The sequence below is a fragment of the Parus major genome, chromosome 27 (assembly GCF_001522545.3).
Source record: "Parus major isolate Abel chromosome 27, Parus_major1.1, whole genome shotgun sequence".
Taxonomy (NCBI): domain Eukaryota; kingdom Metazoa; phylum Chordata; class Aves; order Passeriformes; family Paridae; genus Parus; species Parus major.
Window position 1 is genome coordinate 2981286 of NC_031796.1, and position 27497 is coordinate 3008782.

At 46.6% G+C, this 27497-nt stretch overlaps 1 protein-coding gene across 3 annotated transcripts in view; it reads right to left on the minus strand.

Moving 5' to 3' along the window:
• The window catches only part of MAP3K14 (mitogen-activated protein kinase kinase kinase 14), a 28536-nt gene extending 6457 nt beyond the window's left edge, over positions 1-22079 (minus strand). The window contains exons 1-13 of one of the 3 annotated variants that reach the window (XM_015651400.3): positions 21954-22079; positions 13437-13709; positions 12828-12897; positions 10451-10658; positions 9740-10336; positions 8551-8688; positions 6288-6417; positions 5473-5604; positions 4962-5066; positions 2783-2946; positions 2275-2425; positions 1351-1701; positions 44-150 (exon numbers count right to left, since the gene is read on the minus strand). In XM_015651400.3, the coding sequence (XP_015506886.1) occupies positions 44-150; positions 1351-1701; positions 2275-2425; positions 2783-2946; positions 4962-5066; positions 5473-5604; positions 6288-6417; positions 8551-8688; positions 9740-10336; positions 10451-10658; positions 12828-12897; positions 13437-13689 (2406 nt within the window). In that variant the 5' untranslated portion in view covers positions 13690-13709; positions 21954-22079. Of the gene's footprint in view, positions 1-43; positions 151-1350; positions 1702-2274; positions 2426-2782; positions 2947-4961; positions 5067-5472; positions 5605-6287; positions 6418-8550; positions 8689-9739; positions 10337-10450; positions 10662-12827; positions 12898-13436; positions 13710-21384; positions 21770-21953 lie in introns of those variants that run through there. The other 2 variants (XM_015651399.3, XM_033520032.1) reach the window with 2 other exon arrangements.
• Positions 22080-27497: the final 5418 nt, after the last annotated feature.

Sequence of the window (27497 nt, forward strand, 5' to 3'; positions counted from 1 at the left end):
CTTCCCCAAGGCCAGTCAGCCTCCCCCATCCATCCCCACTCACCTTCTCACTGGCATCTGACACAAAGGGGCTGTCGATGCTGAGGCATGAAAGCATTTGCTCTTGCTCTTCCAGAGAGTAAGGCTGGGAAAGGCTGTTCAGAAACAGTTCTGCAGCAGAAGGAAGAGAAGGGAGACATTTCCAGTGTTTCCTTTCATGCCTCCCTGCTCTAATCACAGCTCTGCAATTAATATCCAAAGCTTCTTCAGCAGTATTAATGAACATTCATATTGATGCAGCAAAACCCAACACACAACTCTGCCTTGCAGAGGCCACAGCCAGCACTGTGACACAGGGAAACTGAGCCAAGAGGAGATGATTGTGCAACAACATGCAAAACAGCATCCAAATTTACCAGCTCTTGCCCATTATGTCTCCTGTGAGATGTCACTCTAGATTCACCCACATTATCAAGGAAAGGTCAAACTCATGTACTCAGCTCTCCCAAGTATCTGGATGTTTGTACTCCCTTATCTGGATACAAGTACTTACAAATACTGCAAATATTCCTGATAATATCCAGATATCCCATACATAACCAGCTCTTACAATGCTGCTGGGACCCAAAGCCTTTGAGAAAGAAGCTGCCCATCAGCAACCCATAAAATTCCTCATTCCTCAGTTTCCTGACACAGTTACAATTCAAATAACTTTTTTCCTAACTAGAAGCTTTCAATTCATTCAAAAAGACTTGAAAATACAGGAGAAAAAAAAGGTGAAATGTAGAGTTATACTGGGGCAATGGAACTGGACAAATCACTGATTTCCACACTGAATTTACTGCTGGCTTTCAAAAATCTGGATTGTTGTTGTAACCAAATTCTTTGGCTGATGGCTGTAGGAAAAACAGTTGCAGGCTGATTTTAACTGCACTGCTTTGCTTGACATCTGCCATTCCCTTATTTTATCCTGGCTTACCTTAATTTAAAAAAAAAATAAAATATGTTTGAGCCTAAAGTTCCAGAGGAAGTTGGAATTCTGACACTACACAGTGCCAAGAAGCACAAGCCTGAAACAGGCTGTTTTCTAAGAGGTCCCTGCACCTCTCTCAGAAGGTTCCCCCCTGTTCAGGGGGAAGGAAATTCTGTTCACTGCCTTTGTGGCACATTTAATTGGTTAAGAACTATTAGTTTTGGTAGTCTGAAGAAAGGTTGAGCAATTAGTGTAACAAGAAAGGAACTATGAGCAAAATGACATCCAAGCTGAAAACCCAAAAATAACTGTCAACAAGCCAACAGAAAGCAGCTGTATTTTTATCCTGCTCTCAAGCAAAAAAAAAAGCTGAATTCCTCCCCCAGCCCAGTGCTCACCAATTTCCAGCTGCTGAAGTTCTTGCTCTGAAATGGTTGTGGCTCTTTCCATGTGGCTGCAGCTCTTCAGGGGCAGAGGAGTTGAGGAGAGAGGTGGGGGGTCCCAGGTCTCAGGTAACTCCTTGCCCTCATTCCAGTGGCTTCCCTCAACCTCCTCTGTTTGCTCCAGAGATGGAGGTGGTGGGACTGGGCTGGCACAGGAAACTTTGACTGACAGTTTTGGGTCAGAACCAGTCTCAGAAACTGGGCTCACTGTAGGGGACAGGGATGTCTGTGCACTGTTTTCTTTGCTCAAAGATAAATGTCTGGGCTCTCTGTATTCACCTTTCCAGGGGCTTCTCACACCTCCCACTACAAAAAACAAAAAGGATAAAAACATAATCAAATAAAGCAGTAAAAGAGATAGAAGTTTTCCTTTGCTGTAGGAATTTTTGAAGTGTATTTGCTGTAAAATGCCCAGCTTCTTCAAAAGATAAAATCAGATCACCGCCACAAATTCTTGCTGTATTACAGAACCACTCAGGATTAAGTTGAAATAAATTAGTGAGGGTGTCAGGGGCAAGACTGAACCACAAGTATGAGTTACAGCTAAGGATATAATAAACCTCTGCTTGCAGTTGTGCTGCACACCAGGCTCTCCAGGACAGGAGCCCAGGCACAGCACCTGAACAAAGCCACAGAGAGCTCACCTCCTTCAGCAGAGAAGAGCATGTGACAGCACACAGGAAATTAGCATTTACTTTGGGTGACAAACACTAGGCTGCAGGCAAAAGCCATCAACCCAAAATATGCATCAATACTGTGCAAATGACATACTGGACAATAAAACAGACTGGTGCTTCCCAAAAGAACAGCACCAGCAACTCTCTCAGTGGGAATATGAATGAAGGTTCAGCTACATCAGTTACATCAGGACATTGCTACCTTCCTCGAGTGCCACACAGGTCTTAGTTTTGAGCTCTGATGCAGATGCCCTGTGCAGAGGCTCCTTCTCCAGCCCCAGTTTAATAATCTCAGCAGTGAGAGGGTTGCAGGAAGGTGGAATTTCCCTCAGAGGAGGCGGCTCTTTAGCGATCTGTGTAACAAACAGGAAGTGAAAGAGGTTAGACCAGAGAGGCTTAATTTGATTTCAGGAAGGTTCTTCCCACCCCAACAGCATTTCCAACTGAAATGAAAGCATTAAGTGAGACCTGAACAGTAATTTTATTACAGCTGAATGGCTCAAAAGTCACCCCCAAGTCACAAGCAGGGTGTGGAAGAACAGTCCAAGCAGAGCAGGCATAGAGAATGTTCAGCTCCCAAAGCAAGGCTGGCATCCTGTCAGATGTCCAGCTGGCTCCCAGCCATCCACCCGAGGCAAGTGCTCCCTGGCCAGCATAACAAGCTCTGGCAGCTCCCCTGCCTGGTGCTGCAGAGAGGCTGGGTCACTCACCTTCAGGCACAGAGGGTGGTTGTAGTACTGGGTCCAGGGGTGGCAGCCGTTGAGCATGTGCAGCATCATACAGCAGCTGCTCCACACGTCCACCTTGGAGTCACAGCGCTTCCCCATCACCACCTCCGGGGCCATGTGGGTCTCTGTGCCAGGCACGTAGTTCCCTAAAACCACCCAGGAGAAAACTCACTGCATGCAGGCAAGAAAACAGCTCCAGTGCCACTGGTAGGAGGCCTAAGGCAGAATCCCTCTCTTTTCAGCTAAGGAGACATGTCAATGTCATGGTGGCAGCTAGCCTATAGCTGCCAAATAAATTTGGCTATACTGGACTCTTAAGGAGGTGTGGGGTGGATGCACACCCTTCCTCAGAAGTCTTGGGTGCTCTCATGTTCTCATATTTTTCAATAAATTCACAACATAACCTAGCAAGCTGACAACTTGTTGGAATCAGATTGATAATGGTGGGACAGTCTGCCCATCACCCTACTCAAAATCCAAAACTCAAATATCTGGAAGATATCAGTGATAGAAATGTGTGTTTTTAATTGAAATAGTTTTGAGTGGAATTGTTTATTGTTTATAGTGTTAAGTTGTAACATTGTAGCTTCTGAACAGTTAACCTGTGACATGCCAGCCTGAAGGACTGTGACATAGGTGGTTTTCCCCTAACAGCTCCTAGATGTGAATGCTGCAGCTCCAGTGATACATGGAGCACACTGCTGGCTGGAGGAGCTACGTTTGTCAAATTGAGAGGAAAGCCTCATTCAAATTAAAATCATGCTATCTTTGTTGTCCTATCTGCAAGACACCTGCAGAAGATAACAAAGAACACTTGGAAATTTTTGTTTAAATATAACAGAAAGGGTGGATTGTCACAGTGGCAGCTAGACTGTAGCTTCCAAATTATTTGGCCATATCGGACCCCCAAACTCAACCAGCCTAGAAGAAAAACAAGCTCCCAGATGGGGCAGGGATGGATCAAACCCAAGCAGGGACCTCAGCTAATCATGTTCAATCCAGAAAGCAGACACAGCACAGGTCAAGGAGCTGGGTGGTGCTAAAACCTCGACCAATGAGTTATCCAGACCTGGGAGGTTTGCACTCACTATATGAGAAGGTTCAGAACAATAAAATAGGCTGTTGTTTTATTAAACAGTTCAATCTCTAAGAGTTTGTGTTGTTTCTGTCTCCAACCAATGACCCTGTGTAATATGTCAGCTTCACTGAGTGGTTTGGGTGGGAAGGAACATTAAAGCCCATCCAGTACCAAGCCCTGCCATGGGCAGGGACACCTTCCACTGTCACAGGGTGCTCCAAGCCTCATCAAACCTGGCCTTGGACACTTCCAGGGACCCAGGGGCAGCCACAGCCTCTCTGTACAGCCTAGGCCAGGGCCTCCCCACCCTCACAGGGAAGAACTTCCCAGTATCCCATCTGACCCTGCCCCCTGGCAGTGGGAAGCCATTTCCCCTTGCCCTGTCCTTCCCAACAATTGTCCCAAGTCCCTTTCCAGCTCTCTTGGAACCCCTTTAGGCACTGGAAGGGGCTTTGAGGTCTGCTCTGAGCCTTCTCCAGGCTGAACAATCTGAGCTCTCCCAGCTTTTCTCCATAGTGGAGGGACTCCACCCTAACCCAAAAAGCAGCATTGTGTGTTTTTAGAAGCAGTTCCCTCTCAGACCCATTCCTTATACACAGAACAGGGATTAAACTTCCCTTCCAAGCAAATCTGGGAGGCAAAACATGAGCTTGACTTTAGAAAACATACCCTTCTCTTTCAACAACTGCATGAAGAAGCACAGTTAAGTTTAATTGTCAAAAAAAAAAAGGAATTTTGCCTTAGTGGACTCTTCCCCACTATTTAGTGAGGTTACCTGACAAGTCAGAGTAGGATTTTAAAGTTCCAGTGTGGTTTCTTGCAGGAACAAAACACTGGATGCAGCATGCTGACATAATCTTACAAAAACCCTTCTAGCCTGGGAGATAAGGACCATCTCCTCCCAAATTTCATTTCATTTTGGCTGTCAGTGGGATGCCTCACAGTAATACCAATGAACGAGACACCCTGAGCAATGCTGAGCCTGGAAAACGCAGCTGCTTGCAAATCAGCCACATGTAAATGTTCACAAGAAAGAATGAGTCAGAAGAGCAATTCTTCAGAAGAGCAGCAGCAAAGCCTCACCTGTGACCAAGCACTTTCCCAGCCCATCTGGGTGCAGGTGAGCAGAGTGGCCAAAGTCACACAGGAGGGCCCTGCTCCCATCGTCCGACAGCAGCACGTTCTCCGCTGCCAACGAGAAGGGTTCCATTAGTCTCCTCTGGATTAGGAGATGGGAAAACCAGTCAGAAGCACACAGAATGACAGTTTTTTAAGCCCAAGGGATTTATTTCTCCTGTCAATGGCTTAAGCAAGTACAGAGCTGTCATTATCTCTTACAAACTACCAATTACCCTGGAGATTCTTTGTAGCCCAGTGGTGGGGCAGCCTGGCAGACCCATGGGGTGATAAGAAGAGGTGACAAATATGATATTCCCAGCAGTCTAGAACCAGGGGAAACTCTATTTCAAACACAGATCTGAAGATCCAGTAAGTATATCCCATAACTTTAGTAAGTAATCCCTTAATTTAATCTCCAAGAAGTTCACCTCTTCTAAGCAAAGGGAGGAACAAGGTACTTCAAACACCTTCCTACCTTTGACATCTCCATGGAGAATGTTTTGAGCATGAAGATACTCCAGACCCTCTAACACCTGGCCCAGGTAGCTGAGGGCTCTGTCCTCTGGCAGGCAGCCACTCTGTTTAATGAGCTGCCCTAATGAGCCACCTAGAAAGGAATCCAGGGAGTCCACATTAGCTTATCTTTAAATTCTCCCCAGCATCATTAACATTCTTGGTTGTTTCCATTGAAAAAAATAGATTTTCCAGGTCTGACAGCACTTATCTTCCACACATGGCTCTGTTCCTTTTGTTTATTCCCAGAGTTTTTGCTGCCCAGAAAAACAGGTCTTGTTAATATGATTTTTTGTTCAGTGTCATTTTAATAGTTGCTTTGGAGCAAAAGCAACTGCTCTGTGAATCAGAGAACAGTTCTAGGTGTTACTGGGTCTACATTTCTAGGTGTTACTGACCACCAGCTCTTTCTTCACAGCCTGTTTTCCATGGTTCTGGGCAGAAAAAGAGCTCCAGGCAACGCAATCATCTAGGCTTGCTTAGACAACAAGTATCCCCTTTTCCAGGGCAAGTGCTCCACTGAAGTCCTGCAAATCAACAGGAAGCACAAGCCAGCCCCAGCTGTGTTTTACAGTGAAAAAGAGACACCTTGAACTGGAGTGAGGCAGGACTGGGAATTATTTCCCCCACAGCGAGCCCATTGCAGGGATTACACACACCAGGAATATTCTGGATGCATTGAGGAACCAACAGATTCATATTGGGGCAGGAGGAAGAGGAGGTCAATGTGCACTGGACAGTGCCAGTGGTGCTTCCATGGTGCTGTCCCCTGCTCACCCTCCATCAGCTTCATGAAGATGGTGACCCAGGGGCCCTCCTTGACGGCTCCGTACAGGGGCACCACGCTGGGGCTCGTCACGGCCGCGCACATCGTCAGCTCCTCGGCACGGAAGTGTTCCACCTGCACCTATGGAAACACAAAGGCACTGAGCAAATCCTGGGATGCATCCTCACAGAACCATCCCTCTCTGGTGGCTGTGTGACAGCAGAGGCACAAGATGTGTTCATTGGGTTTTATGGTATTAGAGGTCTTTTCCAAACTTAATTCTGTGACCCTCCCTAACAGAACTCAGGGAGCGCAGCAAGAAGTGAGAACACTTGGGATGATAAACCCTCAATGTCTAAGGGAAGTGAAAATTCATCACAAGAGATCACTGCCAGCTTGCAGTAACTCCAGATTACAGCTGAGGAGAGGTACCCTTCAGGAGGAAGGTAGTTTCTGTCTCAGTAAAAAAGATAATTTGGACAACTGAACATTCTGCTTTTATGAAAGAGAGGGGAAAAAAAAAAAAACCCTGGGGATGGTGCACAACTTGGCAAAAATTCAACTCCCCCAAACAGGAGGGAATATAAAATATGTCCACAAGCAGAGATCTACATGATCACCTTGTTAGGTGGTGCTCATCCTGCAAATGGTTAAAGAAAAACTTTATTCACTCAGTTCAGCCAAAGTAAATAAAACAAGAATTTGCTGAAGTCCAGAAGGAAAACATGAGTCATGAAGATTCTGGTGGGAAAAAGATGCATCATGTTTCTTCTCTGTCAGCAATCTGGCTATAGCTGGTTTTCTTTCATCTCAAGAATTTGGAGAACAGGTGCTTCCAGCACCAAGTCTGGTGAAAGAAGGTGAGGTAGTGCCCTCCTGTCACAGGGAGGCAAGCAGGAACTGGAGACAGTTCCTCATGGAAAATTAAATAGAGCAGAGAAAATGTCCAATTTGCATGTTAGAACTCTCTGCTTTCAGAGTGTGATCCAAGAAAATGCATTTCTGATATAATGAAGCATCATTTATCCTTCAGTAATTAGGGGGGAAAATGACATTTTGAAAGACTTCAGCTTCTCCTACTTTCATGTTTCCCTTTTCAGCACAACCACCCTCCTTCCTGAAAATACACCCCACAAGGAACAGCTATTTCTCCCAAGACTGTGGATTTGCCAAATGGATAATACATTTAAATAGCTACACACTGACAGGAAACAGGCTGGTTGTGTCAGCAAAATATTTCACACCTGAACTGTGAGGATGCAGAATAGGAATTAATTTTCTATATGCTAGAAAGATGTTTGTTTCTACAGCTGACAGCTGAATGGCTATGAAATGGTTAAATTAATACACACACTAGCTTATCTTGCCACTTACATCTTACCACAGGGAGCATACCAAACTGGGCCCAGTGTAAATGGAGGAAAATTAACATTTTAAACTGAAGAAGTTACAGTTCTTTTTGCACAAAATATTTTTGTACTCAAGGCAAACACTTCCCACATGAAATTTTCTAGTGAAGTAATGTGAGAAACATCAGTTCACAGGGGTGATGAAACTATTCAAGTGTAAGTTCAAATAAAATAGTTTACATTTTCCTCATCTCCTTGCACTATCCCTCTGTCTGCATCTCTGAGGCCCCCACAGCAGCCCCCAAATCAATGCCCTGATCCAAATTTTATTCCACACACTTCCTACATCATGTGACAATGGCATATCCTGGAGTACAATAGATTATAGTGCCAACTTCTGGAAAAACACACATCCCTTGCTGCATCTGGAACAGCATCACCTCAGAACAATGTGCCAGCATTGCTGACACTGAGGAGATGAAAGCTCTGTTTTCAGAGCCTACTGACTGCCTCGGGTTTTTCCTACTTTATTCCTTTTTCAATGGGGAAATAAATACCTGCCATGTAAGCATTTACACCAGACATGGTTTGAGATAAGAATAGTCAGATAACAGACAACCCACACGGCTGTTGCTCCCCTGCAGTCACTCACAATCATTCAGAAATCTCTACTCTTGCCTCAGCATCCAGGATCCCTTTCAGCACACTTTAAAGCCAAATGAGCTTATTTCTGGCTGCTGAGCTTGGCCCCTGTGCACATACAGGTCCTCCATCTGCTCCTCTCTCTGCCAGTACCCTGAAGTTTTTCCTTGGACACAACAGCAGCACTTCATTGTGACTGTACAAGGCCCTAAAGAGGACCTGGGAAAAGATTTCTCTCTGTGTGCTGTCTTGCCAGGACCCCCATTCTCTCACACAGAATTACCTTCTTGGCAGCACACTGAAATCCTGTCTGCTTGTCCTCTATCTTGTACACTTCCCCAAAAGAGCCAATGCCCAAGGAACCATGGCACTTTGTCCAGTGAACCTCTTCTCGGTACTCGTAATCCACTGGCTTCAACTTCTGCAAGTCCAAAGAGAAAAGATGAAGGAAGGAAAGAGACACTTAAATGTGGAGCTGCATGGACAGAGATCAACATTCTCAGAAGCAGCACAAGGACAGATACCACAGCACTCTCTAGAAATCCCAATCACAGCCCCATCTCTAGAAATCCCAGTACAAGATGACTTCTGCAACAGGCTTGAGATGAAACCAGACAGGATCAACCTACTTGATTTCTGTGGGCTCTGTTGGTCCTAGAGAAGTGCACCCCAGAGTTGTAAAGAAAGGCTGCCAGGATTTGGATGGCTTTGGAGTTCTGTGCTCCTCCCTTCTCATGCAGGACCTAACTACAAAGCTGAATCCTACAAGTAACCCAGGCTGCTGTGACTAAATGCAGACAGTGTGCTAAAGCTTTTCTGCAGTCAGTAGATGGAGACTCTGCTGTAGGTGTCAGTGTGAACACGTTCAGGCAGGTAAGGGACACCTTGAACTCTACAGATCATACTGACAGGGTCACACTGACCCCAGGGAAGTCCTCCAAGAGGACTTTAAGGTGTTGAGAGAGAACTGAATTCAGAAGAAGTGAATCATGTCGCTAGGATACAAATTTCTGTGCCTGTGGGATGCTGGGGATGCTGCAAGGGACACCGCAGGAGCTGCTGGTCCCAGCAGAGGCACAGACTGGTCTCCTGCACCTCCCCTTCTACCCAGCCCTGGTTTCTGTCACACTCCAGCTCATCCAGAGCCAATAAATATTGCAGCCTGGCTGAACAGACTGGGCTCTTCCCCAGCAAACAGAGGACATGGCTGAAGACTGACTAAGCACAGAACCACTGCTCAGAGACAGGTGTGTGTGTCTGGTGACTGAGCACAGCACAGAGCCAGCACTCTGAGACAGGCAGGGCTTTAATTCCTGCAGAAAACAACTCTGCATTGTTATCTGGCAGCTTCAACCAGACCCAGAACCACTCAGAAATCACAGTTCTAGAAGCAAGCACGTGGATGCAGATTATCCCTCTCCCAAAGCCCAGGAGAAACTGTGCCTCCCACACCCCAGTGTGGCTCAGATCACCTCGTTCAGCAGCACGCCTTCATTCTCACTCGCTTCATGGAATTGTTCCTTCAGCTCCAGCCCACCTCCTCTCCACGTCTTGGCCAGGCTGGCTAAATTTTGTGGTTCACCAAAACTCACGCTCCCCTTCAAGGCATCTACCAAATATTCTTCCACAGAAAGCTTGTCTGAACTGGTTTGCACGGACTGGTTGATGTATTTGGTGAAATTATATTCTAAGTTTAGGCCAGATAAGCGACTGTCTTGATAGTTGAGGTCACCATTGAAGTATGTGTCCAGAGCACTGTGCTTCATGGCATGGAGAGGATTGTCCACAAGTGGGAAATGTGGGGGAAGGATGTTGTAGGGAAAAGGATGGAGAGTCTCAGGCTGGGGAACAGTGTCCCTCTGTTTCCAAACATGATTAAGGCACTGAATAGGGCTGATCAGCTTGTGCAGTTCAGTTTTGTATTGGCTCCTTGGGGAATGGAGTTTGCCCGTGGACAAAGGAGCATGAGCACACTTCTCAAAAGACAGTGGATCGTAGCCCAAGTCTTTGTTAAATTCAGGAACCCAAAAACTGTTTCTGTAAAGAGTACTTTGGTGGGATTCATCCTCCTAGAAAACAAAACCAAACAGCTGAGCAGGAACCTCAGTATAGACACCAAAATTCACCCAGGAGCTGTTAGGAGTTTGCAGGGACAGTACAAAAGGAAGGCTGAAGATTCTCACCTGGACAGGAATTGGGGTGCAGCTCTCCTGTTCTGGAGTTCTTGGACTTCTCCTGCCAGCAGCCACAGGTTGTCCTTTCAGCTTGGATCTTTTCTTGTGCCGTTTCTTCTTGGCCCTGCCCCGGTGCCTCCCTCGCCAGGTGGGCGCCATCCTGCCCTCCGTGGCATGGGCCACATTGTTGGGGATGTGATCGAGGCTGTCCGAGCGGCTGCTGGAAACCAGAACACAGCAGGGCTCTGAGATGGGACAGTGCAAGCACAGCTCAGGTGACACCTCTGACCCACAGAGAGAGAATTAGCAACTCTGCTAACTCAACAGAGAACTAAACCACAACTCCTTGCCTTCTAATAGGGAGAAGTTCAAGGTCCAGGCAGAGCAGCACCTCTGGCATTGTAAAAAATAAATGGTGGGGTGTGGGGGAAACAAAACATTAAAGTGTCACAGGGTTTATAAATTCTGGAACAACAAACAGTCACAGAATGGTTTGGGTTGGAAGAGACCTTAAAGCCCCTCCAGTGCCACCCCTGCCATAGCAGGGACCCCTCCCACTGTCCCAGGCTGCTCCAGCCCCAATGTCCAGCCTGGCCTTGGGCACTGCCAGGGATCCAGGGGCAGCCCCAGCTGCTCTGGGCACCCTGTGCCAGGGCCTGCCCACCCTGCCAGGAACAATCCCTGCCCAATATCCCACCCAGCCCTGCTCTCTGCCACTGGGAGCCATTCCCTGGGTCCTGTCACTCCAGCTCCTTTGTCCACATCCCTCTCCAGCTTTCTTTTATGTCTCTTTTTTGAACATAGCAAAGCAGAGGGAAAAGCACAGCATGTCTCCAGGCTGCTCTGAGACAGTTTGTGGTTGATTTCTAGTGAACACAGAAATGATGTATAAATGCAGTCTATTTAAAAAAAAATATTAAAATTAATAAATGTGTTCATAATATCAGTGCCTGCTCTAATATGAAGAAAAAGAGCTTTGCACAGAGAAGAGAGATGACTAAGTGCACTTGAATAAAACAGCTTCAAAAAACCAAAATGTGCTGCCTTGTAAAGCTCAATACTACAACATGTTTTTTATGAATACACAACACTCCAGCTGGGGTCAGCACAAAGAGATTAACTCTCATGGGGGATATTTGCCTGTAGTTACTCAGGAGCAGAAAGAGATGGTCTCTAAGGTTCCTTTCAGCTCAAACCATTCTGTGATTCTGTGATCCAATACCAGTCATAGCAATTAGATTTTTCAAATTAAACTCTAAGAGAAAACAGGACTTTTGATCTTCAAATGAAGCAATTATTCCATTGACTCAGAACAGCTCTGATACATTCCTCTGCCTTTCCTGATCAGTGATGCAGGGCACAGCCACTATCTCCATCTTTTCCTGGTGTTTTAGTGCTAAAAGATGCCATAAGTAAAGTTCTGGCATCAAGGCATCAGCACACAGCCTGAACACACAGCTGGTGTGCATCCCAGAAAACCCCAGATCCCACATAAAACCCCTCAGAAATGGGTCACTTTGCACTTCTTCAGATGGTTCATGGGACCACATCATAAAGCCACTGGGCAGTGTCAAACCACAAATCCCACAGTGTCTGAAGCCATCAGGAAACAGGCAGCACCTAATTCTGTACCCCAGTCACCCATTTCAGGGTGCTGGGGCTGCCTGACAAGGTTGCAGTGCATAAGAAAGTTCCAGTATGTGCCCCAGCTGGAAGATATTCCTCATGAAGAACAAGCAGCTCACTCCCAGGTGACTCCAGAAAACCAGTTCCCAGGCCTCCACTTGTCCATCACAAGTGTCACTGTCCCTTTTACCACTTCCAGCTTCTCTGTGTTCACAACTTCTGTTGTTGATGCTGACATTAAGGAAAGGTTCTCTCATCCCCTTTTTATCCTTCCAAGAAATTAAGCTGTTCCCTTTTCTGAAGACTCCTTCTAGCAGCAGCCCAGGTTTCACACAGCTTTTCAGCAGATGGTGTAACAGTTTCAAAAGCATCAACACAGTTCAGTTAAAAAAGACTGAAAATTTCTCCTTGGATCCTTCTACTTCAAGGCTATGAACCTTACAAAAATCAGTCATTTCAAAACAAATTTGACCATCAAGAAACAGAGGCAGAAGGCTACAAGGGCAGTAAATCTTCAGACATTGACAATAAGACAATTCAAGGAGTTTCAAGTGGTTTGTGCCTAAACTTGTATTTTTTCCTGATAGGAAGATGTTTTGGGAAAGACACATTCTTACCAGGCCTTAGACTGAAGAGCTAATTCCAACAGGAGTGCTTTTGGAAAAATATTTTAAGTTCAGAGAGCCAGGGTGCTTTGGAACAAGAGCAAGTCAGCAGACACAACACTGAAGAGGGGTATTTGTATTAAGAGATGTCTCACCTGTAACGTTTACTGTGGGCAATAAAGGATCTCTCTGATAAAGTGGGGCTGAACTCCTGACTGTTTTCACCTGTGTGAAAAAAATATCAGGATCATCACTTGTCTTAAATCAGGTAAAGTCTCTCCTAGTAACAACTGGACTTAAACAGCTCTGCCACTGTGCTAAATGAGTGATCCAGACAATCACTGCACAGTCATGTCACACCGCCCACACTACATTCTTCCTCCCCCACAATTAGGAGGCTCCCAGTATCTCCTGATCCCTCAGCTCTTTATGACAGCTTTACTTTGGTTTCCTCTTTTTTATCCCCTCTTTTAAACACCTTTCAGAAGTCAGCTAAGAACAGGTGACACAGAACACAGATCTGGTTGAGGTGCACGGGCTTCATGCTGGTCTTTTATTTATTCTTTATTCAGTGGATGCTGCCACATTATTATGAGATTTCATGAGCTTCCTAAATAGAGTCTGGGATGTGTCATCAGCTCCACCCCACTTGGGATTACAAATAGATGTGGTCTCAGCTCTCCAGGAGCGCCAAGGGAGTGAAATCTCATCCCTCTTTACACATTCCTTTTTCTCAATGAAGCGCAGCCCGCCCTGCTACTCACATTCTGCTTGGGCAATAATAGAAATTGATGCACAGCCTCCTTCTGTTTCTTCTTTTGCTGTTCCTTTGGTGATTACATCATTCAGGATTTTCCACTGACTGTGAAAGATGACCTTCTTTGAATCTTCTACTTTGCAAACACTGCTCTGCTTTTCACTCACTGTCTCCTTCAGCCCCTTGGCAGCTGTGGGCTCCTTTTTGTGCTTGATGGCTGGATCAGGAGCTCCCTGGCATTCAATTCCCATCACTGCCATTTCCCAGCTTCAGAGAGACACTGAGCAAGAACAGAAAAACAAAACACTTGTCAAAATACTTCACAGACAGAAGCAGCTTCAAGTTTATGAGAATCAGGAGGCTCCTGAAGGTATCAGATTAATAAATAAATCAAGGTCCTGTTCTGAAGCCAGTGTTCTGAGCTGGAGAAGAACCCAGTGCCAGTCCTCCATTTCTGACTTGGACCACTGAAGATCTGAATAGTCAACATTCTCATGACTGAAAATATGCAACCACATAGGTTGCAGAGAAATTTAATTCTTGATATATCCCCTGAAGTATAAACAGTGAAACCAAGGAGCAGAAGGAACTCCCATATCACTAAACAGGAAGAATATTCATCCCCAAAAAAGGGGAAAAAGAGAAGACGTGAAAGTTCTCCTAGAGTGCACCTGCAGGGAATTACACTTACTCTCACAGCACATGAATGGCCATAAACCCAGCTAATTCCCTTTTCCCCTGTGCTCAGTCATCCTCAAAGCCATTCCTCATTCTCCCTCAATGAAGCCAGGCTCAACAGCCAACCTGCCCATCCACAGATCCTCCCTCACCCCTTCCTTCCTCTACATCACCAACACCTCCTGCAGTCCTTGCTCAAGCCCATCAGAAGTGCAGCTCCTACAGAGTGCAGGATCCATGGAAGCTGGTGTTGGATAGAGGACAGTGATGGTGCTGGAACAGATCTCTCTGCCTGAGAGCTGGGGAGGGGGTCAGCACAGGCTGTGAGCTGACCAGGAACACAAATGGAGCTCCAAACAAGTCCCAGCACAGGCCAAACCTTGACCAACTGGCAGCACAGGGGAACGTGGAAGGGAGCTGGGGATGGACAGGGAGAAGCATAAACCAGCATGGAAGCAAAGCACTGAGGGACTGATGGGAATATCCAGGGATGAAAATCAGCAGAGTGGAGAGTTCCCTACAGCATGAGCCCCTGGGGAACACAGTGTTCCCCACTGGTGTAGCCCCTGATCCCCTCACCTTGGATTCTGGAGAAGCTGAACCAATTGTTTTCCTATAAATAGAATGTGCAGAGATCCCTTCTTTGTGTCAGTCCTCCTATAATACATGTATAAAACCTTAAAATTAACATTTCCACCCTTAAATAACCCATGGAACCCATATTGGACAATATACACAGCTGTTAAGTACCACAAACCAGGACAGGACAAGGAGGGACATTTTAAGAGAGGCCGAGAAAACAGATATCAGCACCATTACAGGAGCACTCCTTGAGGCTCATCAGCTTCGATCTGCACAAATCTTTCTTCTTCCTTTTTTTCTTTCTTTTTCCTTTTTTTTTTCCTTTTTTCCCACCTTGAGCAGCTGCCTGGGGCAGCAGGACATTTACTCCAACAGGCTCCTGGCAACAGAGATGACTCAGGAAAATGACAGAATGAGTGGGTGCTCCATGTCTGAAGGACCACCAAGGAAAAGGGGAGCCAAGTGCATGAACCTTGGTGCTGTGAGTCACCTAACAACCTGGCAGGTATACAAGGAAAGTCAACAATGACCACATTCAGCGGCCAAACAGAGAACAGCTGCTGTGCAAAAGAAGTGCTGATGACAGTATCCCACTCATTACAGCCGTCCCGCTCCCTCTCCTCTACAGAAATTATGTCAATTCTCAGTGCTGTAAAATAATCCCTTGGAGCAGCAGGAGCAGAGCTTGCCAGATGACTAACCCAGCCACCAGTGACCAAACTGACAAGTTCAGAGTTATTTTTATCCTCACTCTCTCCTGACTTGCATTAACTCTGTCTCTCCTTGCCCTCCCCTCACCTTCAAGGTCCTTCAGCACAAACCAATCCTCATCGCCAAAAAAGATATAATTCTACAAGTCCCTCCTTGGCTGAGTCAAAGGAGAACAGAGAGAGGGGAGAAACAAGACTCCAAGTCCTTGTTGCCCTCTGAAACGGCAAAGAATAACAAGGAAATATAACTGAGATTAAAGTCAATAAAGCTCTACCTCACTTTTCAGACTCAAAGAGACCGAGGCAGCAATTGTGAGCAACAGCCTTGACCCAGGCAGAGCTCAGGCAGTTTAATGTGTGACTCAGGTCTGTGGGGCTGTGCAGGACCAGAACCTGCACACCCAGCCTGGTTAAACTGTTGCTGCACAATTTTCAGTCCTTGGAAAAGTTAAATGACAACTATTTTTATGGTGTGTACAGCAAAGCATGGCGGGCAGAAGCTGTGATTAAAAATAAGCAATCATAAGTTTTAAATAGTTTTTGAAATGTAACTTCTGCCTGGAGAAAAGGAGGCTCAGGGGAGACTTTTATTGCCCTCTACATCTCCCTGACAGGAGGTTGAAGCCAGCTGAGGGTCGGGCTCTGCTCCCAGGAAATGAGACAGGACAATAGGAAACAGCCTCAAGTTGTGTCAGGGGAGGTTGTTGTATATTGGGAAAATATCAAGTTGTATATTGGGAAAATTTCTTCACTGAAAGGCTGGTCAGGCATTGGAATGGGCTGCCCAGGGCAGTGCTGGAGTCCACATCCCTGGAGGTGTTCAAAAGCCAAGCAGACATGGCACCTCTGGTATGGCTTAGTGGGCACGGTGGGATTTGGGTGAATGTTGGACTGAATGACCTTGGAGGTCTTTTCCAACCTCAGTGATTCTGTGATTCAGAACTGAACAGGCCTGACTCATCTCTGTGCATGTGGAGGGGGCAAAGAGGTGCAAAGAGCTCCTGAGTCCCGTTAATTCAGACACAGGCCCTGACACACCCCACTGCCCTTCTCAGGGAGCTCCAGATAAAAGGGACCCTGGGGAGCAGCAAATGGGTACCTGAGGATCCACAGGAAGCCCAGTAAGTGCAGGATTTACCCCCATGAGCCCCATGTGGCTCCCCTGCCTGTTTATGTGCTCCAGGATGAGATTCCTGTACCAACACAAGGCACAGATGAGCAGCATGAGGAGCTTCATGTTCCTGAGCTGGAGGGTGGTCGTGTTCTACCCAGAAATGCTTCTCTGGTTTTCAAAACCTCCTCTCCCTCAGCCAGCTCACTTAGATATAGCTGCAATTCTTGATTTCCATATCCTGGACTTTCTTCCTTCTGTGGACCATGTGATGGGCTCGTTATTTTCAAGGCAGAAAGGGGAAGTCAGGTAATGAAGCAGAAGATAAGAGTGGATAGTGCCCTCCTAACTCACAACAGGCTTTTGATACCAGCTTAAAGCCTGTTTGCTCCTTATCTTCACTAAGGGTTTACTCACCTCGGGTTAACTAATGTTAGTTCCCACTGCTGTAAAACAGAAAGTGTGTTTTTACAGAATGAAAGCCAAACAGTCTCAGTTGTGCTGTGAAGGCACCGCTCCGATGGCAACTCCTCCCTCAGCTAATGTGTGGGAGAAACTAAAATACCGGATAAGGTCACCTGAGACTTCAGGGGAGTCAGAATTAACAAGATATTCAAACATTATTAATGTAAGAGATAACCACGTGCCTTCTGCTCCTTTAAAACCTCCTCCCTCCTTCTCTAAACAAGTCCCTCTTCAGCTCTCCCATCTCAACTGGAAGATGTTTGGAGCAGGGAACTTAAAAAAGCATTTCTGTGTTTCATGAAATGTTGTGAGAAAAACTCAGAGCTGGACAAGAGCCATGCAAATGTCTCCACAGCACACCATAACTTGGGATCCTGCTTGGTGTGCCTGGCTCCAATCCCCCTGGACAATGACTTTGGGGAGAATTTCAGTTAAAGCTTTGTGGACCAGCCCATACATTTGGTCAAAAAAGACTTGGGAAAGAGCTCTATAATATATGTAAGACTTCCTAAGTCAGCTTCACAGAATGGAGATTTCTTCTCATCTGAGTGTACCCTTTCAGCAGCAGTTTCACACTGATATTTAATTTGAAAGAAAGAAGATAAAAAATTATGTTGTCTCAGTGAGGTTTCCCACTTCCTTATGGAGAGCAATTCTGTGCACAGAGCACTAACTCAGGTTAGTTTTGCAGCTGCTGTTGGTTTGATCAAACACAAGGAGCATTTTTAGCCATGTTGCTTTGCTGACCACCACAACAAAGCAAGAGCTGGGAAGAGCCAGGAATTTCTGCATCACTAGAGCAGGGAATGTCAACTGAGAACACCACACACCTTTTGGGGACCTTCCAGTCCTAACAGCTGTCAGTGAGTATGGCAGAAGGTGCCAAGTGTCCAGCCAAAAGAACCTACACAGGGTATTAGCTGCAAAATCCTTGTGCAAAACCACCAAACCTTCTCAAGGAACACATTCTTCCAAAGGAAAAAAAGATACATTATACTTGTTACATGGGTGGATCACACTAAAAAACTGGTCTGGGGCCAAAGGCATGTATGTATATATATATATATATTTTACACACATATATATATGTATTTACATATACATACTTTATATATATGTATGTATGTATGGAAGGATTCAAGACCAGGCTGGACAGGGCTTGGAGCAACCTGGGATAGTGGAAGGTGTCCCTGTCCATGGCAGGAGGTGAAACTGGATGAACTCTAAGGTCTCTTCCAACCCAAACCATTCCATAATTGTTTGTACAACCCCTTCAGACCCCAGGCACCACTGCCCTCCATCCCTGCCTCCTCTCAGCCTGGATGTCACCCATGGGCTCCCCTGCCTGCCCACGTTTCAGATGGAACTGAAATTCAGACAGTTCCGGTTTTGGCCCAGGCAGTTGAAGGCCTGTTACTGCAGTCCAGGCCTGGGGTGGAGATTTAAACTGCTCAGAGCTGTCAGCAGGACAAGTTTCAGTTTGTGTCAGAAGAGACTTAAAAACCAGTTGTAGCACTCAACAGCTCCCTGACCTCAACACACACTTAATGCTGCTTTAAGTGAACATGTCTAAGAGGGAAAAAATGGACAAAAAAGAAAAATAAAAGAAAAAAAATAGGAAAGGAAAGAAAAAAAAGAAAAAAAAAGGAGAGACTTCCCTTGTGTATCTAAGAGCTCCAAAGTGAAAATAAATAGAATGCCTGACTGATTAAAATCCTGGTGAGTCAGAGCAGCAGTTGCTATTCCAGGGAGCTCTCAGCCTTCACCTCCTCTTCGATAACCACTGTGACCCATCTGGCCATTCCAAAGGCTCGTGCACATCTCCCCTGGTCCCTCTCATGTGTATCCAGATTTACCTAAGGAGCACCAGGGAAAGCTAAAAACCTTCTCCCCAAAGCACCACAAACTCCCTGTTTGAAGCACTGCACCATCAGCCCTATGTACAAGCACATTACAAACGATAGGCAGTGTGTAAACATGTTCTTTAAAGTGGTTTGATAGTAAATACTCCCAAATCCTGTTTCAGCCACTGGTGTTGCTTACTGTAAACATCTGGATAATGAGCCTGAGTTGTTTTTTTTAGTTGCCAGACATTACGATATTGCAATAGTTTGGTTACAAAATCTGCAGGGAAATATTTGACTTGGTTTAATTATCAGCAGATTTCTAAAAGCACCCAAACACACCTTTATCCTCATTTCCTCGAGGAGAGCCCGAGCACAGCTCACCCCTGAACAAAGATATGAACACCACCACTTGCCCAGAGTTTACAAACACCACCACAAGCCCATTCACTTGAAGAATGCCTAGTTTTCCCCAACCCCTTTGTAAACAACGAGAACAGAAATAATCAGGACAAACTTCAGCCTGATAAGGATTTGCTTCCCAGCTGTTTTCACACAGCTCTCAGGCCACTGCTTAACAACATCCTGGCTTTGACAACCCACTTGTGAAATTATTTCCTAAATAAAGCACCTAAAGGGACAACTTCCACCAACCACCACAGACACACCTGAAAATCAATTCTGCCCAAGCAGGTGGAGCCAGGCTGTCACCAGTTGTTACTTTGTGCTGCTTTGTGGCTTTACATTTCAATCATATTTATAAAATCCATGTAAATCTATGGGGAAGGAGTAGGGCTGGGGTGCCAGGCAAAACCAACCTAAAAATTTAGTTAAATTTAGTATAGATAAAAGCAGTTCTACATTATGTTGGAGTCTGAGGCACAGAGTGTGTGCCCTTATCTCTGATACCTGGCTCTGACATCCAAGATAACACTAAATTTCATATAACACCATGAAAACAACTGTTAAATAGAAAAGCTAAAAATGTGAGTGTGTAAATTAGAGTTTTCTTAAATCTCTGAGTGAAAAAGTTAAAGTTTAGAGTTTAAACTAATTTAGATAACAAAAAACAAGATAGAAGATTTAAAATGTTATCCCTTGTCCTTCTTTCTTCTTCATCTTCTTCTTCTAGAAGTTCTTAAGTATTAGTAAATGATTAAATAAAAAATGCTGCAGTACAGCACACAAGTGTTAAATCATTGTCACTAAAAAAATAATTTACGTATCTATTGTTAATTGAGTGAAAATAAGTATAAAAATAAAAAACTATATTTCAAAGCCATTTTGTACCATTCAAACCAATTTAAGCCAAGTGATAGTGAGTTAAACTTGAATAGAAAATCTAAAAAAAACCTGCCAAGTCATTTAATAATATATTAATAAACACAAAAAACAAGAACTAACGAGCCTTTAAAGTATTCTTCCTAACACAAAACTAAAATAAATGAAACTCCCTGTGAAAGAGCATCCCAAAAAAAAATCAGCCCTGAAAATAACAAGATCCAGCACCACATTATCGTAACTTATGATTGGTCCTGCCAATTAGTTGGGATAATTTCACACTATAAATCAAAATATGAACTGATTGGGATGATTTCTAACTGTCCAGCCTGAGCAGACTCTCACCAGACAAACTCCCACATGCACTGTGGAACAGAACCACCTTTAGGCAAGACAAGGTCCATGTTCTTCAGGGCCCTGGTGTCACTAAACCGTGATCAGCAAAGCCCAGTCTCCTACAGACACAATTCCCATGTATCTGTCCCTGCTCCTGGTCCCTCCATGCATCCTCATCTCCCTCTCCCAGCATCTCCAGACTCTTCCCTAACTCAGGGCTCTTTTACTCCCATCTGCTCATTTCTGACCCTGGAAATCTTTCTGTCCTCCAGGACTCAATCCCTCTGTCTCCACCAACACACTTGACACTTGCCAGCAAAGTTCAAAAGTCACAGGAGGAAAGCTGATTTATTGTCACTTCACCTCCATCCTCTTGGCAATTACATTAATAATTCAGCACCTCATCATTGCTACAGAGCTCAGCTCTACCCCCTCCCATTGGAGAGAAGACTCAGGACAAACTCATTAGCTTCAAGTTCATTAACTCCAGTGGTGTTGGATCAGGTCCCACAAACCCTTTAGATTTTCAGTTATGTTTGTTTGTTATGCTCCTTCACAGCACTCTACAAGATTCAGTCTCTTAATACAGTTAAAATTTAATAGTTAATAGCAAGTGACTCATTCCCAAGGAATCCGGTGGCCATGCCAATAACAGATTTCAACTGAGGTATAATGCAATAAAGCAGCTCACTACAGACACACTCAATTCAACTATTCTTATCACTAATGTCTCAGCATAGAAGCGCGAGTTATTACTCATAAAAGTGTTTAGAAAGCCAGTTGAAAAAGAAATTCAGACTTTGTTTATAGGTGCTGGTTTCAGACTGGTGTGTCGTACATGTGCAGAGCACTCAACACACGTTCCTAGTGTAAGCAGTTAAAGCTGACAGGAAGCATCCGAGATCAACCACAGCAGCAACTTATTAATCAGCAAAGAAACATTTTAACCTTTTTCCACAGGGGGTGTTGGGGAAAGAGAGAGATAATTAGGCATTTAGTTGTGTCAAAGAAACGCTCGGAGTGAAAAGGACGGAGTGGTTCAGGTGAATGAAGGTCTGGCTCGGTTGTGTTGTGATGAGCTGAGCTCATCCCTGCCTCTTTCTCCCCTCTCCAGAGCCAGGGATCAGCGAAGTCCCTGCATCGGAAGCCCGGGGAACCGGGAGCTCAGGGGCTGAGGGGCACCAGGAGATCAGAAAGCCGGGTGATCGAGGGCACCAGGAGCTCGGGGCACCGGCAGCCGCAGACTCGAGAAGGTGCCGGGCAGCGCAGTGACATCCACGCTCCGAACACACACACACACAGCACTGCTGCGGGAGCGGCTGCGGCGGCGCCCGGAGAGCCCATCGGCCGTTCGGAGCCCCCTGGCTCGGCCGGGGCTCCTCACACGCTGCTCCCGCCGGCAGCCGCGGAAGCTCCGCCAGGCCCTACCGGGCAGATGCACCCCGCAGCTCCCGGACCGAACGCCGCACCCCGGACCCGGATCCCGCCTCCGCAGCGGTGGCCGGGCCCGCACCTACCGCTCAGGCACGGTTCGGCTCAGCCCGGTCCAGCCCGGTCCGATTCTGCTCAGCTCGCCCGGCACAGCCCGGCGCGGCCCCTCAGGCCTCCTCTGCAGCTCCCGCTCACTGACAGGCGGCGCCCAGCGACAGCCCCACCCCCTGTATCCGCACAGCCAATCACCGCCGCATCTTGCCGCATGGCCCCGCCCCTCCTGCCTCAACTCCCAATCAGCGCGCGGTTCTTGCCTCGGCTCCGCCCCCCGATGCGGCCCCAGCCGGCTGGGTTTCCCAGAAGTGGGCGGGGCTTTCTGCCGAGCAGGCCCCACCCCGCGGCTTCTCCGGGCGCCGTCGCGCTGCGCATGCGCGTTTGGGTATGAGGGCGGGGTACGGAACGGCAGCCGGTCCCCTCACGATCGTCCGCCATGTTGGCTGTGACTCTGGCCGGTCTCGGACCCCGCCGGGTCTCTCGGTTCCTTCAGGCAGGGGGCGACAGGCGTGTTGAGGCCACCTCGGAGCCCCCTCGGAGGTACCTCGGTGCTGCAGTAGCGCGTTTTCCCTGTCAGCAGCCGCTCCAGAGACTTGCCCATTACATTGCCGTTGCCTTCGGAAGCTGAGACTTTCTACTGATTCGATTTTTTTTTCCTTGTCTAAAACTCCGTCTCCCTTTCCCGGTGAAGTGGCAAGGGAAGGGCCGCAGGATTATGTCCCGCCATGCCGGCGCTCCTCTGGCCACGGGGAGTGGGAGGTGTCAGTCCTGCTGGGGGGAGATTTTCGAGTAGTGTAAGTTTACGATAACTTTGATCTCCCCGGTAAACGACACTTTTTATTCGGGTTACACTTTGCCCAAGTACGGTTATGTTTTGCTTATACACTGAAGGAAGGGGTGGGTGTGGGTGGCTTGGTCCTTGACTCAGTGAGTGGGAGAGCCATGGGAAATAGATAATTTCAGAGGTAGTTTCAGAGCTTTCAAGAAAGAATTCTGATGAACTTACAGAACCATAGAAACATGGAATGGATTTGATTGGAAGGGACCCTGAAGCTCATCCACTGCCACCCTGTGACAGGGGTAGGGACACCTTCCACTGTCCCAGGCTGCTCCAAGCCCTGTCCAGCCTGGCCTTGGGCACTGCCAGGGATCCAGGGCAGCCACAGCTTCTCTGGGCACCCTGTGCCAGGGCCTCACTGTCCTCACAGGGAAGAATTTTTTCCAGTGCTTATTCATTCTGGATTTGGACTCCTTGTGTGATACATGAGCAGGGAATGATTCACAGCTCTGGCAGAGTCTGTGTGTGAGAACTACAGGGACAGTGCTTGGAGCAGCCTTGGAATGGGCAGTAGCAAGATCCCACATCCCTCCCCTTCAGCATACACTGGCTCTGCACAGGGGCCTCTTGCTCAAACTCCTTGCATAGTTAAGACAGAAATTTTAACTCTCAACAGCTCTTTCACAGGAGGATTCTATTGTGTCAGTTGATGATTGAGTATTGGTTGCACTCAATGATCTTAGAGGTTGTTTCCAGCCTGAATGATTGTGTTGTGTTGCAGAACAGTTCCCTGTTGCCTGTTTAACTCTGGGTATGAACCCTGAGTTAACAGAACCCGTCACAGTAGGTCACTGTCATACCACACTGTCATACACTGTAATGTGTGTTGTAGGCAACAGAATTTTCTGCAGGTTACTCCAGAACTTGTGGAATTGTTTAAAATGTGCATGGAAAATATGGGGAGTGGGTTTACTATCATAAGGTCAGCCCTCCAAGAGAGACATTAGATGAACATTTTTAGTCTTCCCTGGAGCAACTCTGGGTTGGGTTTGGAGTTGAGTTTTGGGTTCATGTTCTGCGTGCTCTCACGTTTGGGCAGAACGTGTTAAAAGTCACAGAAGCTGGGATCCACACAGCCTCCAACATCCCCAAGTAAAAAATCATCCTTACAGAGTCAAAGACTGGTTTGGGTGGGAAGGGATCTGAAAGTTCCTCTGCCATGTGCAGGAACACTTTCCACTATCCCAGGGTGCACCAAACCCCGTCCAACCTGGCCATGGACACTTCCAGGGATCCAGGGGTGGCCACAGTTTCTCTGGGCACCCTGTGCCAGGGCCTCACTTTCCTCCCAGGGGATCATTTCTTCCTAATTCAAGCTGAAAGAAACCTTGAAGTGAGGTAGGAGTTGTGATAGTAGCTGGTCATTTGACATAATTTACATTTAAAAGTCTGAGGTTATTTTTGCCAGAGTAGTTGAGGTGATTGTGGTGTTGCATTTAGGGGTATTTAATACCTTGATATTTTTATCACAGTGGAAAGAAGAGCAAACAAAGCTTTTGACAAAATATGAAAGACCTTAATACCCATGTGGATTTCAACAAGCCACACTTTCCATTGGAGTTATGTTCTGTAGTTGTTGGGTTAGAGGGATGACAGGAGGTGGACAGGACTGAGAAAAGCACATGCGGTGCTTGTCGCAAGCCCAGGTTCAACATTGAAATCCAGAACACTCTGCTTTTCTCTTGTGGTTAAATCGTGCAAAATGAATCAATGGCAGAGAAGTTTGTCACTCTTGGAGAAATAAAGAATGTCTTGAAGGCACGAACAAAGTTTGATTGGTGTAACAATGATGCTGCAATCAGCGAGCCGCGGTCGCAGCACAGCTACAGCTCAGAGATGGGAAGAGCCCTTTAGCTGGGAGCAGCGGGAGCCCATCCCGATCACTCAGAGCTCCCGACACCTCTGCAGCCCCAGCAGTGCTTGGAGCAGGGTGAGAGCACCACCCACCTGTCCCACCCACCGGAGCAGAAGCAGCGCTGGGGCCGGCTCTGCTCTGCCCCTTGTTCTGCTCTGCCCCTCCGTGCTGGTTCTAGGGGCTCCTACGGCCGGCTTGGGTTTCTATTGCATCAATCAAACCCACAAGTAGCTCTGAGCACCAGCACACATGGAGAGAATGCAAATACAGCTGTGCTCCTTGTTATGGAAATAGCACAGGGGGGTATCTGTACTGGGTTTGGAGAGTTAGCACAAATAGCTGCATTAATAACTGCTGCAAAATACACAGTGTCCTCCTTTCAGGTGCCCCAGTAGTGTCAAAATCTACTCCTGTGATTACAGTTACAGTTCAGAGAGCACCCATGGCCTCACAGAAACCTTTTGTTCCTGCCTGGATTGATTACTGTGATCTACTCTGGGACCAGTGGTCAGGAAAAGCTCTTAGTTGGGAGTTCCTGATCTGTTACTCCACATTTGGTGCTCATTGCGTGTGTGTGAGCCAAAAACAGTCTGTTACAATACAAGGACTCGAGCTAGCCAAGGCTTTGGCAGCTTTGGTCTGGATCCAGAGATGGAGACAGCTCATTCCACCTTGGCTCATCTCCAGTATCATCCTGCCAATCCCAGTGACATGTCACCACTTTAACAAAGAAGAATTCTGACCACTTTTCCCCCCTGCCACTCCAGTCCATGCTGTCTTGGCCTAATCCCTCTCCTAGAAGCTGAGGTCCAGCCCTTGTGGGTGCTGCTGAGCTTGGAGCACAGGAGGGGTGGGGGCCACCATGTGCTGGCATTCCCAGAGCCTCTGTTCTTGGGTCAAAGTCTCCCCTCCTTCAGGTTGTGTTGGAGTTTGGTGTCTGGCCACAGCAGCTATGCTGGAGAAGCTGTGTGGAGGGTGATCCTCACAACTGGGGACCTTATCCCTGGGAAGAGCTCCTTCACCAGGTGTTGTGGTGATGATGGCAGAGCAGTGCTCTGTCCTCTGGAGACATGGCATTGATGTACCAGCTGCACAAACCCTTCCTGTGAGGGAGCACTGGAGCTCTCAGACCTGAGGTGGCCCCACTCAGACCCCACTGCTCTCATTGTGACATTTGGGGCCACCTTGAGCCAGAGTGACAAAAGGGCTCTTGGCTGTTCCTTTCTTCAGAACTTCATCCTGAAGCAACTGCTTGAAAACTTTAGCATTGAAAAGTTTCACTTCCCAAATACTGCTGTGCTATAAATACCCTGTGCAGTAGGATATGACATTTACTCCCACAGGAGACACAGCAGGCTTTGTAACTTGCAAACTCCTTAACCCTTGAGTGAATACAATGTAAGGAGCCTGCGGGACAGACTCACGTTGCAGCCTGCGAGCTGCTGTGGGCTGCTGGAGAGGAAACAGGATGGGAATTGCACACAGAGTTACTGCAGTTAGACTGGAAAAATTCACTTCTTCCAGCTGTTTGGACATCACAGAGTGAAGATGTTGCTTTAGGAATATTAGTGCTTTATTCCACTCTTATCAACTGATCTCAGAGCACTTTCCTGTCCAAACCAAAGAAGTACTTAAGTTAGTTTGCTTTTATTTCCGATTCTGCGACTGATTTATGATCCTTAACAAATTTCTTAGTTCCTTGGTTTCATTCCCATATAAAACAAATGGTAAATGCTTTTCTCTTTTTCTTCACAAGAACTGCTTTTCTCTTGTTCTTCACATGTTGTGTTTATATGTCATAGAGTCATGGAATGGTCTGGGATGGAAACCCAAAATGAGATGGAAAGCCCATGCTGTCCCACCCCCTGCCATGGCCAGGGACACCTTCCACTATCCCAGGGTGCACCAGACCCTGTCCAGCCTTGCCTTGGACACTTCCAAGTGTCCTGCTCCACAGGATGCTTCCCTGGGCATCCTGTGCCAGGGCCTGCCCACAGGGAACAGCTTCTTCCTTAACACAGAATCAGAGAATGGTTTGGCTTGGAAGGGACCTTATAGAGATCATATATAAGATCATATATATATATATATATATGTATATATGTATATATGATATAGATAGATGATAGATAGATAGATAGATAGAATAGAATAAAGATATGTACTAGAAATTCAGCCATTAGTCTCTGCTTCTGTAGGGTGCCCTGACTGAATTGCTGGGGTGCTGATGTTTCGTAGATGTACTATAGAAATATACAAATATCGTCTCTCTCTGTATACTTGTGTCTTAATGGGCATAGGTTTGTAATGTTTGTATCTTTCTTATTGTGAAAGAGCTGAAGACACCTAGATGGGTAGATCTTAAAATGAGTGGGTCATCTTATCCCCTTGCATAACCTCACCTCAAGCAAGGTGTGTGTCAGGGCAAGTCAAGAGCATGATTATGAGAGCAGCCCAGTGCTGCTGCTGCTCCTCTGCAGGTAATGGAGCCCAAGGTTTTAAAATTGTGTGATGTTGGCATGTGAGTGTTTGTCTGGTGCTTAAAAAACTGCAGAAAGAGTTGATGTGAAGCTGTGTCTGGGAGGTTTAGGCTGGAGATCAGGAAAAGCTTCTTCCCCCCACAGGGTGTTGGGAACTGCTCAGACTCCCCAGAAAATGGTCAGGCCCCAAGGCCAGAGCTCCAGGAGCGTTTGGACACCGCTCCCAGGGATGCACAGGCTGCGATTGTTGGAGTGTCTGTGCATGGCCAGGGGTTGGACTGGATGGTCCTTGGGGATCCCGTCCAACTTGGGATATTCCATGATTCTATGAGAGAATGTCTTGGGATATTCATGGCTTTATAAAAGAAATGAACTCTAGCATAGGAAATGGACTGGTTTCATC